Genomic DNA, 22,531 nt, shown 5'->3' with positions numbered 1-22,531 from the left:
TCCACTGCATGATGGTCTCTCACCTGGTCCACTGCATGATTGCTTTGAGAATTTTACATTATTTAAAAGTGTCTTTCTATAATACAAATCCATGGTTGCGGTGGCCCCGGCGCCCCGGGTAGTAGTCTTACTGATACCAGATCAACCACCAGGGGGCGCCGTGAGATTACATATAGAAAGTCCCCTTTGGCTGCAGGAACTGGAAGACTAAATCTCCAGTTATCCAGAAAGCTCCATTTTTGTCACTTTTATAAAACAGTCCGATCTGGCTGATCAACAACCAGACGTGATTATTAGGACCATCACACACAAACAAACAAACAAACAAACAAACAAACAAACAAACAAACAAACAAACAAACAAACAAACAAGCACGTTACCGATGTCAGACTGATGAGTCAGCACTTTAATATTTGCATTTTATGCTAGGTTTTTAGGAAGAATTATTTTGTCATTCTTGTCGTTGTTTTAGGATATTATATGTATTTATAGTTTTTATATGTTTGTTACCTTAATATCAACACTCAAACTGTCCAGGAGGAAAGAGAGGAAAGATGAAGGTCTTTTAAGATGTTGTATTTGAGAGGAATCAATAGGTCCTGATGGTCCTGATCAGCAGTTCCCTGGTGACTCCAGCAGTGACTCCAGCAGTGACTCCAGCAGTGACTCCAGCAGTTCCCTGGTGACCCCAGCAGTGACTCCAGCAGTGACTCCAGCAGTGACTCCAGCAGTGACTCCAGCAGTTCCCTGGTGACCCCAGCAGTGACTCCAGCAGTGACCCCAGCAGTGACTCCAGCAGTGACCCCAGCAGTGACTCCAGCAGTGACTCCAGCAGTGACTCCAGCAGTGACTCCAGCAGTTCCCTGGTGACCCCAGCAGTGACTCCAGCAGTGACTCCAGCAGTGACTCCAGCAGTTCCCTGGTGACCCCAGCAGTGACTCCAGCAGTGACCCCAGCAGTGACTCCAGCAGTGACCCCAGCAGTGACTCCAGCAGTGACTCCAGCAGTGACTCCAGCAGTGACTCCAGCAGTTCCCTGGTGACTCCAGCAGTGACCCCAGCAGTGACTCCAGCAGTGACCCCAGCAGTGACCCCAGCAGTGACCCCAGCAGTGACCCCAGCAGTGACTCCAGCAGTGACTCCAGCAGTTCCCTGGTGACCCCAGCAGTGACCCCAGCAGTGACCCCAGCAGTGACCCCAGCAGTGACCCCAGCAGTTCCCTGGTGACCCCAGCAGTGACCCCAGCAGTGACCCCAGCAGTGACTCCAGCAGTGACCCCAGCAGTGACCCCAGCAGTGACCCCAGCAGTGACTCCAGCAGTGACCCCAGCAGTGACCCCAGCAGTGACCCCAGCAGTGACTCCAGCAGTGACCCCAGCAGTGACCCCAGCAGTGACCCCAGCAGTGACCCCAGCAGTGACCCCAGCAGTTCCCTGGTGACCCCAGCAGTGACCCCAGCAGTGACTCCAGCAGTGACTCCAGCAGTGACCCCAGCAGTGACCCCAGCAGTGACTCCAGCAGTGACTCCAGCAGTTCCCTGGTGACCCCAGCAGTGACCCCAGCAGTGACCCCAGCAGTGACCCCAGCAGTTCCCTGGTGACCCCAGCAGTGACCCCAGCAGTGACTCCAGCAGTGACCCCAGCAGTGACCCCAGCAGTGACCCCAGCAGTGACCCCAGCAGTTTCCTGGTGACCCCAGCAGTGACCCCAGCAGTGACCCCAGCAGTGACTCCAGCAGTTCCCTGGTGACCCCAGCAGTGACCCCAGCAGTGACTCCAGCAGTGACCCCAGCAGTGACTCCAGCAGTTCCCTGGTGACCCCAGCAGTGACTCCAGCAGTGACCCCAGCAGTGACCCCAGCAGTGACTCCAGCAGTGACTCCAGCAGTGACCCCAGCAGTGACTCCAGCAGTGACTCCAGCAGTGACCCCAGCAGTGACCCCAGCAGTGACTCCAGCAGTGACCCCAGCAGTGACCCCAGCAGTGACTCCAGCAGTGACCCCAGCAGTGACCCCAGCAGTTCCCTGGTGACCCCAGCAGTGACCCCAGCAGTGACCCCAGCAGTGACCCCAGCAGTTCCCTGGTGACCCCAGCAGTGACCCCAGCAGTGACTCCAGCAGTGACTCCAGCAGTGACCCCAGCAGTGACCCCAGCAGTGACTCCAGCAGTGACTCCAGCAGTTCCCTGGTGACCCCAGCAGTGACTCCAGCAGTGACCCCAGCAGTGACCCCAGCAGTGACCCCAGCAGTTCCCTGGTGACCCCAGCAGTGACCCCAGCAGTGACTCCAGCAGTGACTCCAGCAGTTCCCTGGTGACCCCAGCAGTGACCCCAGCAGTGACTCCAGCAGTGACCCCAGCAGTGACTCCAGCAGTGACTCCAGCAGTGACTCCAGCAGTGACTCCAGCAGTTCCCTGGTGACCCCAGCAGTGACTCCAGCAGTGACTCCAGCAGTGACTCCAGCAGTGACCCCAGCAGTGACTCCAGCAGTGACCCCAGCAGTTCCCTGGTGACCCCAGCAGTGACCCCAGCAGTGACCCCAGCAGTGACTCCAGCAGTGACCCCAGCAGTGACCCCAGCAGTGACCCCAGCAGTTCCCTGGTGACCCCAGCAGTGACCCCAGCAGTGACCCCAGCAGTGACTCCAGCAGTGACCCCAGCAGTGACCCCAGCAGTGACCCCAGCAGTGACCCCAGCAGTGACTCCCAGAAGCAGGAAGGATGATCAATAAGCTCCTCGGTACGGATCCATAGAAGAAACGTCACCGTCACATTGACGGAAGGAAAAAGGTTTCAAAAGAATCGAAGAGAGAAAACAGTCAAACCGGAAACTGTTTCAGTGGCTTTTCTTTTGAAAATCCCGCCGGAAGTGCTGCATGCTTCCATGGAGCTCTGACTGCGCATGTGCAGACGCAGACCGGAGCAGCTCGCGACAGATCGGAGCAGCCCGTTACAGACCCGGTCCAGAGAGCCGCACCGCGGGCCCAGCAAGCCGGACCGAGCCGAAACAGACCAGACCAGACCGGGCCGGACCGGGACGAGCCACGTGACGCTTCTTCCGGCGGCCCGAACCGGACCCGGACTCTCAGGTAAGATTGACCGCAGTGGGCCGGACCCCCCCCCCCCCCCCCCCCCACCACCACCACCACACACACACACACACACACACACACACACACACACACTCCAGATACAACTATAACCGGACCGGCACATCTGGGCTAAACGATCCGGTCCAGCCAAGTTCTGGTTCTGACGGTTCTGCTGCACCTGCTGGTTCCACCGTTTTTATTGGTTGAACTTTTATTCTGAAAAGTGAACAAAACAACCTGTATTAATTCACACAAACACACACACACACACACACACACACACACACACACACACACACACACTTATACACACAGTCACATCTATACACACACACATCAATATATACACACACATCTATACACACACACTCAAATCTACACACACACTCATCTATACACACACACCTATACACACACACACACACACACTTATACACACACTTATACACACAGTCACATCTATACACACACACACCTATACACACACACACATTACACACACACACATCTATACACACACACCTATACACACACACACATTACACACACACACATCTATACACACACACCTATACACACACATACACTCACATCTATACACACACACACACACACACACCCCTATACACACACACACACATCTATACACACGTATACGCGCACACACACCTATACACACACACACACACATCTATACGCACACACACACATCTATACGCACACACACATCTATATGCACACACACACATCTATACGCATACCCACACACACACACATCTATACGCACACGCACACACACACATCTATACACACACACACATCTATACACACACACACACACACACACATCTATACGCACACACACACATCTATACACACACACATCTATACACACACACATCTATGCACACACACATCTATACGCACACACATCTATACCCACACACACACACATCTATACGCACACACACATCTATACACACACATCTATACGCACACACACATCTATACGCACACACACACACATCTATACACACACATACACTCACATCTATACACACACACACACACACACACCCCTATACACACACACACATCTATACACACACACATCTATACACACACACACACACATCTATGCACACACACACATCTATACGCACACACACATCTATACGCACACACACACATCTATATACACACACACACATCTATACACACACACACATCTATACGCACACACACACATCTATACACACACACATCTATACACACACACACACATCTATACACACACACACACATCTATGCACACACATCTCTTCGCACACACATCTATACGCACACACGTCTATACGCACACACACACATCTATACACACACACACACATCTATACGCACACACACGTCTATACGCACACACACACATCTATACACACACACACACACACATCTATACGCACACACACACATCTATACACGCACACATCTATACACACACACATCTATACACACACACACATCTATACACACACACACACACACATCTATACGCACACACACATCTATACGCACACACACACATCTATACACACACACACATCTATACACACACACACACATACATCTATACGCACACACACACATCTATACACACACACATCTATACACACACACACACACACATCTATACGCACACACACACATCTATACACACACACATCTATACACACACACACATCTATACACACACACATCTATACACACACACATCTATACACACACACACATCTATACACACACACATCTATACACACACACACATCTATACACACACACACATCTATACACACACATCTATACACACACACACATCTATACACACACACACATCTATACACACACACATCTATACACACACACACATCTATACACACACATCTATACACACACACACATCTATACACACACACACATCTATACACACACACATCTATACACACACACATCTATACACACACACACATCTATACACACACACATCTATACACACACACATCTATACACGCACACATCTATACACACACACATCTATACACACACACACATCTATACACACACACACACACACATCTATACGCACACACACACATCTATACACACACACATCTATACACACACACATCTATACACACACACACACACACATCTATACGCACACACACACATCTATACACACACACATCTATACACACACACACATCTATACACACACACATCTATACACACACACATCTATACACACACACACATCTATACACACACACACACATCTATACACACACATCTATACACACACACACATCTATACACACACACACATCTATACACACACATCTATACACACACACACATCTATACACACACACATCTATACACACACACACATCTATACACACACACATCTATACACACACACACATCTATACACACACACACATCTATACACACACACATCTATACACACACACACATCTATGCACTCAGGAGCCTCCCTTAAAACATGACTTGGGAATTTATGGGGCTTCTCTAAAATATCATGCAGTTCCTGCCCTCACCATTGAAGTGTGGGGGCGCTAGTCTTAAACGTCACTTTAAATCAGACAGTCGCTCAATTTGAAACAAGGAAATGGTAAATGTTGGATTTCCTAATAAAAATAATGTGGAGGAGCAGGAGGAGCAGCAGGAGGAGCAGCAGGAGGAGCAGCAGGAGGAGCAGCAGGAGGAGCAGCAGGAGCAGGAGGAGCAGGAGGAGCAGGAGGAGCAGGAGGAGCAGCAGGAGGAGCAGCAGGAGGAGCAGCAGGAGGAGCTGATCCAGGTCTGTGGAGGGTTCTGTCTGAAGGTACAGTCCATAAGCTCTCCTCTTCACCTCCTCTTCACCTCCTCATCACCTCCTCATCACCTCCTCTTCCTCTCTTCTTCCTCCCCTCTTCACCTACTCTTCACCACCTCTTCACCTCCTCTTCCTCTCTTCTTCATCTCTTCTTCCCCTCCTCTTCACCTCCTCTTCCTCTCCTCATCACCTCCTCTTCACTTCCTCTTCCTCTCCTCTTCCTTTCCTCTTCCTCTCCTCTTCCTTTCCTCTTCCTCTCCTCTTCATTTCCTCTTCCTCTCCTCTTCCTCCCCTCTTCCTCTCCTCTTCACCTCCTCTTCCTCTCCTCTTCCTCTCCTCTTCATTTCCTCTTCCTCTCCTCTTCACCTCCTCTTCATCTCCTCTTCCTTTCCTCTTCCTCTCCTCTTCATTTCCTCTTCCTCTCCTCTTCCTCCCCTCTTCCTCTCCTCTTCACCTCCTCTTCCTCTCCTCATCACCTCCTCTTCACTTCCTCTTCCTCTCCTCTTCATTTCCTCTTCCTCTCCTCTTCACCTCCTCTTCCTCTCTGCTTCCTCTCTTCTTCATTTCCTCTTCCTCTTCTCTTCACCTCCTCTTCCTCTCCTCTTCCTCTCCTCTTCATCTGCTCTTCACTTCCTCTTCCTCTCCTCTTCCTCCCCTCTTCACCTCCTCTTCACTTCCTCTTCCTCTCCTCTTCATTTCCTCTTCCTCTTCTCTTCACCTCCTCTTCATCTCCTCTTCATCTCCTCTTCACCTCTTCTTCATCTCCTCTTCCTCTCCTCCTCATCTCCCCTTCCTTTCTTCTTCCTCTCTTCTTCATCTCCTCTTCCTCTTCACCTCCTCTTCACCTCCTCTTCATCTCCTCTTCATCTCCTCTTCCTCTCCTCTTCATCTCCTCTTCACCTCCTCTTCATCTCCTCTTCCTCTCCTCTTCATCTCCTCTTCCTCTCCTCTTCATCTCCTCCTCCTCTCCTCTTCATCTCCTCTTCCTCTCCTCATCACCTCCTCTTCACTTCCTCTTCCTCTCTTCTTCATTTCCTCTTCCTCTCCTCTTCAACTCCTCTTCCTCTCTTCTTCATCTCCTCTTCACTTCCTCTTCCTCTCCTCTTCATTTCCTCTTCCTCTTCTCTTCACCTCCTCTTCATCTCCTCTTCATCGCCTCTTCACCTCTTCTTCATCTCCTCTTCCTCTCCTCTTCCTCTCCTCTTCCTCTCCTCCTCATCTCCTCTTCCTCTCCTCCTCATCTCCTCTTCCTCTCCTCTTCCTCTCCTCCTCATCTCCTCTTCCATTCTTCTTCCTCTCTTCTTCACCTCCTCTTCATCTCCTCTTCACCTCTTCTTCATCTCCTCTTCACCTCCTCTTCATCTCCTCTTCACCTCTTCTTCATCTCCTCTTCACCTCCTCTTCATCTCCTCTTCATCTCCTCTTCACCTCTTCTTCATCTCCTCTTCATCTCCTCTTCCTCTCCTCTTCATTTCCTCTTCCTCTTCACCTCCTCTTCACCTCCTCTTCATCTCCTCTTCATCTCCTCTTCATCTCCTCTTCACCTCTTCTTCATCTCCTCTTCCTCTCCTCTTCATCTCCTCTTCCTCTCCTCTTCATCTCCTCTTCCTCTCCTCTTCATCTCCTCTTCCTCTCCTCTTCATCTCCTCCTCCTCTCCTCTTCATCTCCTCTTCCTCTCCTCAGTTAATCTTCAGCTCCATGAATCATTGTTTCTCCTCGCAGCAGCGACTCCTCTGAGGAGACGCCATGTTGGAACCTCCGCCCCAGGAGGAGGGGGTCCAGGAGGTCCAGGAGGTCCAGGAGGTCCAGGAAGTCCAGGAGGTCCAGGGGGTCCAGGATGGCCAGGGGGTCCAGGGGGTCTGGGATTGCATGGAGGGTCTGGGTCTCAGTCAGAAGGAGCTGGTCCTGGCCGAGGCCCTGCAGATGGAGTACGACGCCTTGTCCAAGCTGAGACTAGACAAGACCCCCACCCCTCTCAAGACAACAGCTGGAACCCCCAGACCCTTCATGGAGTCCCCCCCCTCGCCCGCCCCAGACAGTGGCTCACTGATGGGACTCTGTGGGACCAGAAGATCCCGGTCCCCCCCATCCGTCCCTGCCAGGGGGGGTCTGGGACCAGGGTCTCTGTACATCCTGGACGGTCCAGGGCTTGGCCTCGGGGACCCCCTCAGACCCGATCCTCCAGACCCCGTCCCCCCAGCCCTCCCACCAAGAAACCCTGCCCCTCCCCCATCAGGACCAGAGAATCCCCCCTTGCCCCCCCGAGGGTCCCGGGACCTCAACCTGTTCCGGCCTGACGTGGATCCGCCCAAAGTGGGTGGCGAGCTGAACTATGACATCATCAGCGACTCGCCCACTCGGAGGCTCGGCAGTGACCAATCAGGGAAGCCCGTGGCTCGGAGCAAGACCCTCCCCCCTCAGTTGCCTCCCCGGACCTACGTACCCGTTCCCAGGACCAAAAAGACCCAGAGACCAGCGTCCGCAGACCCGGTAAGACCCTCAGAGCCCGCCTTCCTCCACAGCACCAAGTCAGTCTGAGCTCTGATTGGCTGCTGTGTGGTTGGCAGGTGCGCTCCAGGAGAAAGGGGTGTGGCTACCAGTTGTTCCAAGTGTCGGAGGAGAGAGACGAGGAGGTCGCAGCGTTCTGTCACATGCTGGACGTGTAAGTGTCTCCATCAGGTCTCCCATCAGCTCCACCCTCCTGTGTGTCCACCACCTTGTCCTCCACCCTCAGCTCCACCCTCTCCTCCACTCTCCTCCACCCTGTCCTCCCCCCTCATCTCCACCGTCCTCCACCCTCAGCTCTACCATCATCTCTACTGTCCTCCACCCTGTCCTCCAACCTCAGCTCTATCCTCATCTCCACCGTCCTACACCCTCAGCTCCACCTTGTCCTCCACCCTCAGCTCCACCCTCCTGTGTCCATAGACTTCGGGTGTCGTACCCGTGTGCTGACGTAGTGAGGAACTCGGGGGTGGTGTGGTCACCTACGGTGGGCCATGATGAGCTCCACCAGGCGCTGGGCGTCAGCGTGAAGGTGACGGTGCTGAGCCAGCTCTTCAGAGAGCCAATCACCTTCACCTGTGATGGTAGGAAGCCCCGCCCCCAGCTGGACGCCTCTGGTGAGAGCTTGTTATCACTGTGTGTGTGTGTGTGCGTGTGTGTGTGTGTGTGTGTGTGTGTGTGTGTGTGTGTGTGTGTGTGTGTGTCTCACAGGCTCCTCCCCTGTCGACCTCCTCATCCACCAGACTCTCTGCTACGCTCCTGATCAGCTGCAGCTTCTGGACGTGGATCAATACCTGCTGAAGGTCTGTGGCCAGGAGGAGTTCCTCCACAGGTAGGAGGGGGGGTGGAGGGGTGGGGGGTGGCGCTGTGTGTGAGTGAGTGAGTGTGTCTAAACGTGTGTGTGTGTGTGTGTGTGTGTGTGTGTGTGTGTGTGTGTGTGTGTGTGTGTGTAGCTCTCAGACGTTGGCTGGTCTGGAGTTCGTTCAACAGAGTTTGAAGTTCGATACAGATATTCGATTGTTGCTCAGCAAGAGATCTGCAATTAACACGGAACTTTGTCGCACGGTAACACACACACACACACACACACACATACACTCACACACACACACAGAGCCATGTTTATCTGTTGTTACCATGACAACGATGATGCTCCTGACCTGCAGGAAGAGGATGACGACATGGCGTCCAGCTTGAACCACAGCATCCTGCTGCAGGAGCGGCCAATCAAACAGACTGTCACCAGGTGAGGGGGCCATAACCCCCCCCCCCCCCCACACACACACACACACACACACACACACACACACACAGACAGACAGTGCTGCTCTGTAATAACTGTGTTTGTGCTGTTCAGGGAGGCTCTGACGCTGCTGCTGGATACTTTCCACAACGAGGCGGAGTCCTTCCTGCTGTCAGAGGTCTCACACACACACACACACACACACACACACACACACACACACACACACACACACACACACACGTTTTGACCCTGACGTCTCGTCTTCTGCTGCAGGCGGAGCTGCCGCTGCACGTGGAGCGTCTCGTCCAATCAGTGAAGGCGCTGTGCAGCTCGCTGGCTGCTGTGGAGACGCCAGAAGTGACGCAGGCGCTGAGCCAGCTCCCAGCATGCCCCTGTCGTCTGCAGCCCAAAGTCCTGAAGGTGAGAGGTGTGAGGTGCGAGGACGCCTCGCACGTCTTGCATGGGAACGCCTCGCTCGGGAATGCCTCGCACGTCTTGCACGAGGACGCCTCACATGAGGACGCCTCACATGAGGACGCCTGGCACAAGGATGTCCCGCACGGGGACGTCTTGCACGGGAGCGCCTTGTACGAGGACGCCTCGCTCGAGGACGACTCACATGTCTTGCATAAGCACACCTGAATCATGTTTGTTTGTCTTCTGTCCTCCCAGGATGCATCAGTTCTGGCGGTCAGAGAGAACAGAGGTAAGCTCACACACACACACACACACACACACACACACACACACACACACACACACACACACACACAACGAGCTGAGACGATCCAGCAGTACGCTCCTCCTGCTGCGCTCTGATTGGCCGGTCCTCATGCCATGTGGTCTCTCTTCAGAGAAGGTGGTGGAGAAGCTGACGGCAGCCATATTGGACCTGGTGGAGCTCTATTGCTGCACCTTCAACGCCAACTTCCACCCAACACCTCAGACCCACTGCGCCACCGCGCCGCTGCAGGAAGCCGGCCTCGTCACCACCCTGTTGTCCTTCAATGTGTACGCCGCTCACCGCATCCCCATCACCTGGGCCGCCAGGTACGATAAACAAACACTCCCACCGTGAGTCTGGGAGGGAGGAGAGGAGAGGAGAGGAGGGGAGGGGAGGGGAGGGGAGGGGAGAGGAGAGGACAAGGAAGGGAGGGGAGGGGAGAGGAGAGGAGGGAAGGTGAGAGGAGGGGAGAGGAGAAGGAAGGGAGGGGAGAGGAGAAGGAGGGGAGGGGAGAGGAGAGGAGAGGAGGGGATGGGAGGAGAAGGAGGGGAGGGGAGGGGAGGGGAGGGGAGGGGAGAGGACAAGGAAGAGAGGGGAGAGGAGAGGAGGGAAGGGGAGAGGAGAGGAGAGGAGGGGAGGGGAGGGGAGAGGACAAGGAAGGGAGGGGAGAGGAGAGGAGGGGAGGGGATGGGAGAGGAGAGGAGAAGGAAGGGAGGGGAGAGGAGAAGGAGGGGAGGGGAGAGGAGAGGAGGGGATGGGAGGGGATGGGAGGAGAAGGAGGGGAGGGGATGGGAGGGAGAGGAGAGGAGAAGGAAGGGAGGGGAGAGGAGAAGGAGGGGAGGGGAGAGGAGAGGAGAGGAGGGGATGGGAGGAAGAGGAGAAGGAGGGGAGAGGAAAGGGAGGAAGAGGAGAGGAGATGGGAGGGGAGGGGAGAGGAGAAGGAAGAAGAGGAGGGGAGGGGGAGGAAGAGGAGAAGAGAGTGAGGAAGAGGAGAGGAGACCAGGGAGGAAGAGGAGATGGAGGAAGAGGTGGGGAGAGGCAGGTCGGGGCATTAGTCAGGGAGGGTTAAGGGGGAGGAGTCAGGGAGGGGCGTTGCAGTGCCCCCTGCAGGCTCCAGCTGTTTGGAGGTTTTTGGATTTTTGTTGTTGTTTTGGTTCGTTGACCATCAGTGACCCACATTTGAAATATGGTGATGTCACTCTGTGCCGTGCTCTGATTGGCTGCAGCTTCGAGGGCTTCTTCCTGTCTTGCTCTCTGACCCACGGGGGGGCGGAGCTCTGTGCACCACAACACACCTCCAAGCAGCCGGTCAGCAAGTTCCTGTTTCACCTGGTGATGTGGGACCAGAGGTGGGCGGAGCCACTGCACACACACACACACACACACACACACACACACACACACACACACACACACACACACACACACACACTCACACACAGTTTGGTCCCCTTCCCCAGGGTGTGCTTCCCGGTGCAGATCAACCAGTTGCCCCGAGAGTCTCAGCTGACTGTGACGCTGTACGCCAGCTCACTGCCGCCCCCCGGTGGAACGGAGGAGAAGAGCCGGCAACGGCGCAGCGTGGAGGCTCTGGGCTGGGTCACCATGCCCCTCTTCAACTTCAGACAGTGAGTGTGTGTGAGTGCGTGTGCGTGTGCGTGCGCGTGCGTATAAAGAACTTTCTCAGACCACAAGGTGATTTCCAGTGATAAAAACAGGTTAATGAACCATCAACTGTTCAACTGACTTCTAAGTGAACCTGTAAGAAACAGAACAGGAATGAACTGATCAATAACCTCTGATCAATAACCTCTGATCAATAACCTCTGATCAATAACCTCTGATCAGTAACCTCTGATCAATAACCTCTGATCAATAACCTCTGATCAGTAACCTCTGATCAATAACCTCTGATCAATAACCTCTGATCAATAACCTCTGATCAATAACCTCTGATCAATAACCTCTGATCAATAACCTCTTCCAGCATTCTGACCTGTGGCAGGAAGCTTCTGGGTCTTTGGCCTTCGACTGAGAAAAGTGGAACCAGAACAAGTTCGTCCAACTTCAACCAGCCGGACAGTGTGATGCTGCAGGTACACAACCTGGGACACACACTAACACACTGTAACACTGTAACACACTGTAACACACTGTAACACACTGTAACACTGTAACACACTAACACACTAACACACTGTAACACTGTAACACACTAGCACACTAACACACTGTAACACACTGTAACACACTAACACACTGTAACACACTAACACACTGTAACACACTGTAACACTGTAACACACTAACTCACTGTAACACACTAACACACTGTAACACACTAACACACTGTAACACACTGTAACACTGTAACACACTAACTCACTGTAACACACTAACACACTGTAACACACTAACACACTGTAACACACTGTAACACACTAACACACTGTAACACACTAACACACTGTAACACACTAACTCACTGTAACACACTAACACACTGTAACACTGTAACACACTAACTCACTGTAACACACTAACACACTAACACACTGTAACACTGTAACACACTAACTCACTGTAACACACTAACACACTGTAACACACTAACTCACTGTAACACACTCTTAACACACTAACTCACTGTAACTCATTGTAACACACTAACTCACTGTAACACACTCTTAACAGACTAACTCACTGTAACTCATTGTAACACACTAACTCACTGTAACACACTCTTAACAGACTAACTCACTGCAACACACTAACTCACTGTAACACACTCTTAACAGACTAACTCACTGCAACACACTAACTCACTGTAACACACTCTTAACAGAGTAACCCACTGTAACACACTAACTCACTGTAACACACTCTTAACAGACTAACTCATTGTAACACACTAACTCACTGTAACACACTCTTAACACACTAACTCACTGTAACACACTGTAACACACTAACTCACTGTAACACACTCTTAACAGACTAACTCACTGTTACACACTAACACTGTAACACACTATAATGCACTGACTCACTGTAACTCACTGTAACACACTAACACACTGTAACACACTAACACTGCAACACACTCTCACACTAACTCACTGTGACACACTAACACACTGTAACACACTAACACTGCAACACACTCTTAACACACTAACTCACTGTAACATATTGTCACACACTAACTCATTGTAACACACTAACTCACTGTAACCCACTAACACACTGTAACACACTAACTCACTGTAACACACTGTAACACACTATAACACACTAACTCACTGTGACACACTGTAACACACTAACTCACTGTAACCCACCAACACACTGTAACACACTAACTCACTGTAACCCACTAACACACTGTAACACATTGTCACACACTAACACACTAACTCACTGTAACAGACTAACTCTGTAACACACTGTAACACACTAACACACTAACTGACTGTAACACATTGTCACACACTAATACACTAACACACTGTAACACAATGGCACACTTTAACACACTATCACACTAGCACAATGACACAGACTGTAACTCACTGTAACACACAAACACACTGTAACACAATGACACACTGTAACACACTTTAACACAGTGAAACACAATTTTAACACTGTAACACCCTGAAACACACTGTAACAGTCTATGTGTGTGCGTGTGTCCGGTTTTGTGTGTGTGGTTGTGTGTCTGATTGTATGTGTGTGTACATGGTTTTGTGTCCCTGGTTGTGTGTCTGTGCGTAGGTGGACTTCCCGTCCTCGTCCTTCCAGGTTGTCTTCTCGTCTCCTCCAGCAGCAGAGTTCAGTTGTCATGACGACGTCCGGCTGCTGGACGATGTCACTCAGCTGCAGCTGCAGGACATCCTGAGCAAGAAGGCCCTGTTCTGGTAACACAGCTGTTACACACTGCACAACACTGCTACACAACACTGTTACACACTGCACAACACTGCTACACAACACTGCTACATACTGCACAACACTGCACAACACTGCACAACACTGCTACACAACACTGCTACATACTGCTACACAACACTGCTACACACTGCACAACACTGCTACATGCTACACAACACTGCTACATACTGCACAACACTGCACAACACTGCTACACAACACTGCTACATACTGCCACACAACACTGCTACACACTGCACAACACTGCTACATACTACACAACACTGCTGCACAACACTGCTACACAACACTGCTACACACTGCACAACACTGCTACATACTACACAACACTGCTACACAACACTGCTACATACTGCAGAACACTGCTACACACTGCAGAACACTGCTACACACTGCACAACACTGCTACATGCTACACAACACTGCTACATGCTACACAACGCTGCTACACACTGCTAAACAACACTGCTACATACTAAACAACACTGCTACATACTGCACAACACTGCTACACACTACACAACACTGCTACACACTGCAGAACACTGCTACATACTGCACAACACTGCTACACACTGCAGAACACTGCTACACACTGCTACACACTACACAACACTGCTACACACTGCTACACAACACTGCTACATACTGCACAACACTGCTACACACTGCTACACAACACTGCTACATACTGCACAACACTGCTACACACTGCAGAACACTGGTACACACTGCACAACACTGCTACATACTACACAACACTGCTACATACTGCTACACACTGCTACACACTACACAACACTGCTACACACTGCTACACAACACTGCTACATACTGCACAACACTGCTACACACTGCACAACACTGCTACACAACACTGCTACATACTGCACAACACTGCTACACACTGCTACACACTGCTACACAACACACAACACTGCTACACACTGCAGAACACTGTTACACACTGCACAACACTGCTATATACTACACAACACTGCTACATGCTACACAATGCTGCTACACACTGCTAAACAACACTTCTACACACTGCTACACAACACTGCTGCATACTACACAACACTGCTACACACTGCACAACACTGCTACACAACACTGCTACATACTGCACAACACTGCTACACACTGCAGAACACTGCTACACACTGCTACACACTGCTACACACTGCACAACACTGCTACACAGCACTGCTACACACTACACAACACTGCTACACACTGCTACACAACACTGCTACATACTGCACAACACTGCTACACACTGCACAACACTGCTACACAACACTGCTACACAACACTGCTACATACTGCACAACACTGCTACACACTGCACAACACTGCTACACACTGCACAACACTGCTACACACTGCACAACACTGCTACACAGCACTGCTACACACTGCACAACACTGCTACACACTGCACAACACTGCTACACAGCACTGCTACACACTACACAACACTGCTACACACTGCACAACACTGCTACACAACACTGCTACATACTGCACAACACTGCTACACACTGCACAACACTGCTACACACTGCACAACACTGCTACACAGCACTGCTACACACTACACAACACTGCTACATACTGCACAACACTGCTACACACTGCACAACACTGCTACACAGCACTGCTACACACTACACAACACTGCTACACACTGCAGAACACTGTTACATACTGCACAACACTGCTACACACTGCACAACACTGCTACATACTACACAACACTGCTACATGCTACACAATGCTGCTACACACTGCTAAACAACACTTCTACACACTGCTACACAACACTGCTGCATACTACACAACACTGCTACACACTGCACAACACTGCTACACACTGCACAACACTGCTACACAACACTGCTACACAACACTGCTACATACTGCACAACACTGCTACACACTGCAGAACACTGCTACACAACACTGCTACATACTGCACAACACTGCTACATACTGCACAACACTGCTACATACTGCACAACACTGTTACACACTGCACAACACTGCTACACAACACTGCTACATACTGCACAACACTGTTACACACTGCACAACACTGCTACACAACACTGCTACATACTGCACAACACTGCTACATACTGCACAACACTGTTACACACTGCACAACACTGCTACACAACATTGCTACATACTGCACAACACTGCTACATACTGCACAACACTGCTACATACTACACAACACTGCTACATGCTACACAACGCTGCTACACACTGCTAAACAACACTTCTACACACTGCTACACACTATTGTCCCTGTGTCTTTAGGTTGACGACGGAGGACAGACGCCTGCTGTGGGACAAGCGGTGGTTGTGTCAGGGGGACAGCGCAGCCCTGCCTCTGATTCTGTCCAGCGCCCCCTGCTGGCAGTGGGCGTGTCTTCCTGAGATCTACGCCCTGCTGAGACAGTGGACCTGCCTGGGACACCTGGACGCCCTGGGCCTGCTGCACGCCTCGTACGTACCTGTCCCTACCTGTCCTCACCTGTCCCTACCTGTCCCTACCCATCCTCATGTGTCCTCTGTGTGTTGATGACGTTTCATTCCAGAGGAACTTTCCGGAGCTGCTCTCAGTAGGTGTGTCTGGGTCTAATCCACCGATGAACTCCAACTTCTTCACTACCTGCTCTGTGGGGCTCCTCCTCTTCCTCCTCTTCCTCCTCTTCCTCCTCCTCCTCCTCCTCTTCTCTCAATAGCTGAACACCTAGTATTCACCAATGTGCAGGTTGTAGGTTAGTGGGTTTTCCAGGTGCTCATTGGATTTGTCACACCAGGTGTTATGGTTTGACTGGTCCCACATGTGGAATGTCTCCACATTAAGACTGAACGACTGACCCCTACCCAGGGCAATTTCATCACCACAGTTCTCATGCGATCCTTCCTCTCCTTTCATCCAGTTCATCTTCAGCTTCATTATCCAGCAGCTTCCAGTGACATGAACCTTACTGCAACATTCTGAAGGCTTCTCTCACTTCCTGTCTGCAAACTGAGGCTTGGCTGCACAGCAGGGGGTCAGGAGCCATGTGGCTGGCCTGCAATGGAGCCTTGTGTTAGGGTAACCCAAACCCTTGTGTTATAGAGCAGACGGTGTTATGGTGGAGAAGGTGTTATAGAGCAGACAGTGTTATGGTGGAGAAGGTGTTATAGAGCAGACGGTGTTATAGAGCAGACGGTGTTATAGAGCAGACGGTGTTATGGTGGAGAAGGTGTTATAGAGCAGACAGTGTTATGGTGGAGAAGGTGTTATAGAGCAGACAGTGTTATGGTGGAGAAGGTGTTATAGAGCAGACAGTGTTATAGAGCAGACGGTGTTATGGAGCAGACGGTGTTATGGTGCAGATGGTGTTATGGAGCAGTACGGTTGCAATCCAGTTCAGTACTGCACTGAACCGTAGGAGTTAGTGAAAGGTGTTAGGAGGCTTCCTAAAGGAGTTAGTAAAGGTGTTAGGAGGCTTCCTAAAGGAGTTAAGGAAAGGTGTTAGGACTATTAGGAGATAGGAGGACGCTCCCCTACAGTTGGTCCTTGGTGACTCCTCCTCCTCTGGACGCCAGCCAATCAACAGGAAGTCAGTCAAAGTCACTTCCTGTTGATTTGAAAGTCGCACAGTAGACCCAGTAGACCCAGTAGACTATGTAGACCATCTAGACCAGGGGTTCTCAATTCTGGGCCTCGAGGGCCGGTGTCCTGCACGTTTTAGCTCTCTCCCAGCTTCAGCATACCTCGATCTGATGACGATGTCATCGTCTAGCTCGTAAGAACGCCAAGTAACGAGCCCCTTATTGGATTCAGGTGTGTTGCAACCCGATAAACTGGAAATACCAAAATATCAGTCTGGTTTATAAAAGGTTCATTTAAGTTAGTTAATATTTCTGTGTAAAAATATAACAATCTCGTGTGTGTGTGTGTGTGTGTGTGTGTGTGTGTGTGTGTGTGTGTGTGTGTGTGTGTGTGTGTGTGTGTGTGTGCAGGGGAAGCACAGACTCGGGTCAGTGAAAGAGGGGGGGATGAGAGAGGGGGGATGAGAGAGGGGGGGATGAGAGAGGGGGGATGAGAGAGGGGGGGATGAGAGAGGGGGGATGAGAGAGGGGGGGATGAGAGAGGGGGGATGAGAGAGGGGGGAGAGAAGAGAAAGACAGAGAGTTGTGGCGAGGCTCGGTTCTGAACCCTGGTTCCTCCAGTGGGCCTGGAGCTCACTTGGACCTCTGGTTCTGAGGTGGAAAACCCGAGTCCTGGACTTGGTTGGTGTGCGTGAACACGCGTACACAAACATCTGGGCCGCGACGGCTTCATCAGCGGCACATTGAAACACATTGCATGTTAGCTTCACGCTAATCTAACGGTTGCTGCCCAGACAGAAGCTCTTACTGTCCTGCTGTGCTGGACAGCACCGTCCTGTGCTGGACAGCACCGTCCGCGGGGCCGTGCTGGACAGCACCGTCCGCGGGGCCGTGCTGGACAGCACCGTCCGCGGGGCCGTGCTGGACAGCACCGTCCGCGGGGCCGTGCTGGACAGCACCGTCCGCGGGGCCGTGCTGGACAAAGTCCCACAGCCACAAAACAGAAAACATAACGTGATTCAAGCCCGTATCTGCTCGTCCATGGAGGTTCTCTGAATGCTGAGCGCTCTGGAGGGTGTCCACTGTTCAGTAGCTGCTGGGAGAAGAACTGGGGGGGTGGAGTCATAGGGGGGTGGAGTCATGGGGGGTGGAGTCATGAGGGGGTGGAGTCATATACTGTATATATAGAAACCCAGTTGCTGACCTGACCTGTGTCCCCCCCGGTGGAACACCCGCCTCCACCAGACACACCTGAGACGTGGTTCTCATGTCCTCTGCTGCTCCTTCACAGATTGAGCCCTGGGCGGCTGCTCACGTCTCTCACAGCAGAACCCAGATCACCACCAGTGACCCAGAGCGTAGACCCAGAGGGTAGACCCAGAGCGTAGACCCAGAGCGTAGACACAGAGCGTAGACCCAGAGGGTAGACCCAGAGCGTAGACCCAGAGCGTAGACACAGAGCGTAGACCCAGAGGGTAGACCCAGAGCGTAGACCCAGAGGGTAGACACAGAGCGTAGACCCAGAGCGTAGACCCAGAGGGTAGACCCAGAGCGTAGACCCAGAGGGTAGACACAGAGCGTAGACACAGAGCGTAGACCCAGAGCGTAGACCCAGAGCGTAGACCCAGAGGTTAGACCCAGAGGGTAGACCCAGAGCGTAGACACAGAGCGTAGACCCAGAGCGTAGACCCAGAGCGTAGACCCAGAGGGTAGACACAGAGCGTAGACCCAGAGCGTAGACCCAGAGGGTAGACACAGAGCGTAGACCCAGAGCGTAGACCCAGAGGGTAGACACAGAGCGTAGACCCAGAGCGTAGACCCAGAGGGTAGACCCAGAGCGTAGACCCAGAGCGTAGACCCAGAGCGTAGACCCAGAGCGTAGACCCAGAGGGTAGACCCAGAGCGTAGACCCAGAGCGTAGACCCAGAGGGTAGACCCAGAGCGTAGACCCAGAGCGTAGACCCAGAGGGTAGACACAGAGCGTAGACCCAGAGCGTAGACCCAGAGCGTAGACCCAGAGGGTAGACCCAGAGCGTAGACCCAGAGCGTAGACCCAGAGGTTAGACCCAGAGCGTAGACCCAGAGCGTAGACCCAGAGCGTAGACCCAGAGGGTAGACCCAGAGAGTAGACACAGAGGGTAGACCCAGAGGGTAGACCCAGAGCGTAGACCCAGAGGGCTTGTATCACCTCATGTTCTCTGTTTTGTGACTGTGGGCCTTTGGAGGCTCGTTGGTATTAAAGCTGCTGCATGCAGAGAGTTGAAGTACTGATCCACTCTGCTGACCGCTCTGGTCTGCTGCAGATCAAGTCTGGGTCGGTTCTATAAACTAACCGGTTCAGTCCAGTCAGAGTTCAGCTGAAGCTAGTCTGGGTCGGTTCTATAAACTAACCGGTTCAGTCCAGTCAGAGTTCAGCTGAAGCTAGTATGGGTCGGTTCTATAAACTAACCCGTTCAGTCCAGTCAGAGTTCAGCTGAAGCTAGTCTGGGTCGGTTCTATAAACTAACCGGTTCAGTCCAGCTGAAGCTCTTCCTGCTGCAGCTCAGCTTGGTTCTTAGTTTAATGCTGACTCACTGCTGGGTGACGGAGGTTTGGAGGGTGGTGGAACTGAAATCTGAGCGGAGCAGCATTGACGTGATTACTTCAGCTGTGCTCAGACTCCAGCTCAGACTACGGTGTGGGATGAGGATTAAAAAGGTAGAGCAGCGTTTTTTATTACCATAAATTCCACTTGAGTTCATCTTGATGTGCAGCTGATGGGCGGCGGCCAGACAGGAGGCTCCGCCCACTGAGGACCTGTCATAGGGTCTTTTTAAGAGCTTATTGATTTTCATGGACCCTTTGCAATTACACCACGGACCACTAGGGGTCCGCGGACCCCCAGTTGAGGATCACAGCAGTAGACCATGTAGACCATGCAGACTACGTAGACCCAGTAGGCTATGTAGACCATATAGACCATGTTGACCATGTAGACCCCCAGTGGAGCATGCCGACTTTGTAGACCATGTAAGCCAGGGGTGGGCATTCCTGGTCCTCGAGGGCCGCAGTCCTCTATGTTTTCCACGTCTCCCTGCTCAAACACACCTGAGTCGTCATGATGAGGCTCTGCAGAAAGCTTGATAAGGAGCCAATAACTGCTGTCAGCTGTCTCGATGTGAGGACACACAGAAACCGTGCAGGACTGCGGCCCTCGAGGACCAGGAATGCCCACCCCTGATGTAAACCCTGCTTTGAGGTCCTGGTCTCTGTGCAGGTTCCCAGACCAGGAGCTAAGGGGGACCGCCGTCCAGTGGATGGACTCCATCTCGGACTCGGAGCTGCTGGACTTCCTGCCCCAGCTGGTTCAGGTAGACCAGTTCACTTCAGGCCCCTCATCATGGTGATCAATACACCTGATCAATAAATCTGATCACCCAGGCGGTGAAGTACGAGTGCTACCTGGACAGCTCCCTGGTTCGATTCCTGCTGCGTAGAGCCATGGCCGACGTCCAGACCGCCCACTTCCTGTTCTGGTGAGTTCTAGTCCTGGACTCCAGACCCCACAGACCTCCAGACACCCCAGACCCTCTAGACCTCCCAGACCTTTAGACCCCCCAGACCTCCAGACCCCCCACACCCTCTAGACCTCCCAGACCTTTAGACCCACCAGACCTCCAGACCCTCAAGACCCCCAGAACCTCCAGACTCCCCAGACCCTCTAGACCTCCAGGACCAGGTTCTTGACAAAGCCACCCCCCACCCCCAGGCTGCTGAAGGACAGCCTCCAGGACCGTCAGTTCAGTGCTCGCTACCACCACCTGCTGGCCGCTCTGCTGTGCTGCGTCGGCCGAGGTCAGAGGTCAGAGTTTGACCGGCAGAACTGGCTGGTCTCCGTCCTGACCCGTCTGTCACTCCGGGTCAGAGAGTCTGGACTGTCCAGCCGCCAGGTGAGAGGGGGGAGGGGCGGGGCCGTCCTGGTGGGTGGGTGGGGGGGTGGGGGACAGAACAGATTTGTGTGTCTGACTCTGTGTGTGTGTGTGTGTGTGTGTGTGTGTGTGTGTGTGTGTGTGTGTGTGTGTGTGTGTGCAGACGGTCCTCAGAGAAGGTCTGGAGGAAGTGACTCAGTTCTTCTCAGTAAACCGGAGCTGCAGGCTTCCTCTGAACCCGTCACTGGTCGTCACCGGGGTCAACATCCAGGTAGACACACACACACACACACACACACACACACACACACACACACACACACACACACAGAGCGTAACAGTGTGTGTCTCTTCAGTCCTGCTCCTTCTTCAACTCCAACGCCGTCCCCCTCAAGCTGTCTTTCCAGAACCTGGACCCCCTGGGTGACCCGGTTCAGGTCATCTTCAAGGTACCAGCTGCCCTCCCCGTTCCTCCACACACAATGACCTCTGTCACACTGTGACCTCTGACCTGTGTGACCTCTGTCACACTGTGACCTCTGTCACACTGTGACCTCTGACACTGTGACCTCTGTCACACTGTGACCTCTGACAC

At 52.3% G+C, this 22,531-nt stretch overlaps 1 protein-coding gene across 1 annotated transcript in view; it reads left to right on the top strand.

Moving 5' to 3' along the window:
- Nucleotides 1-3,056: 3,056 nt before the first annotated feature.
- pik3c2b (phosphatidylinositol-4-phosphate 3-kinase, catalytic subunit type 2 beta) overlaps nt 3,057-22,531 on the top strand; it is a 41,025-nt gene continuing 21,550 nt past the window's right edge. The window contains exons 1-22 of the mRNA XM_080493694.1: nt 3,057-3,081; nt 5,819-5,986; nt 7,701-8,468; nt 8,546-8,640; nt 8,907-9,067; nt 9,195-9,315; nt 9,437-9,548; nt 9,650-9,729; nt 9,841-9,904; nt 10,003-10,149; nt 10,402-10,435; nt 10,584-10,779; nt 11,680-11,802; nt 11,914-12,081; nt 12,441-12,549; nt 14,231-14,373; nt 16,739-16,927; nt 21,285-21,378; nt 21,449-21,543; nt 21,777-21,957; nt 22,100-22,207; nt 22,293-22,385. Of these exons, the coding sequence (XP_080349820.1) occupies nt 7,725-8,468; nt 8,546-8,640; nt 8,907-9,067; nt 9,195-9,315; nt 9,437-9,548; nt 9,650-9,729; nt 9,841-9,904; nt 10,003-10,149; nt 10,402-10,435; nt 10,584-10,779; nt 11,680-11,802; nt 11,914-12,081; nt 12,441-12,549; nt 14,231-14,373; nt 16,739-16,927; nt 21,285-21,378; nt 21,449-21,543; nt 21,777-21,957; nt 22,100-22,207; nt 22,293-22,385 (3,057 nt within the window). The 5' untranslated portion in view covers nt 3,057-3,081; nt 5,819-5,986; nt 7,701-7,724. The remainder of the gene's footprint in view (nt 3,082-5,818; nt 5,987-7,700; nt 8,469-8,545; nt 8,641-8,906; nt 9,068-9,194; nt 9,316-9,436; nt 9,549-9,649; nt 9,730-9,840; nt 9,905-10,002; nt 10,150-10,401; nt 10,436-10,583; nt 10,780-11,679; nt 11,803-11,913; nt 12,082-12,440; nt 12,550-14,230; nt 14,374-16,738; nt 16,928-21,284; nt 21,379-21,448; nt 21,544-21,776; nt 21,958-22,099; nt 22,208-22,292; nt 22,386-22,531) is intronic.

This window comes from Lipophrys pholis (genome assembly GCF_963383615.2).
Source record: "Lipophrys pholis genome assembly, contig: SCAFFOLD_53, whole genome shotgun sequence".
Classification (NCBI taxonomy): Eukaryota; Metazoa; Chordata; class Actinopteri; order Blenniiformes; family Blenniidae; genus Lipophrys; species Lipophrys pholis.
This window is presented reverse-complemented; position numbering and strand designations above follow the sequence as displayed.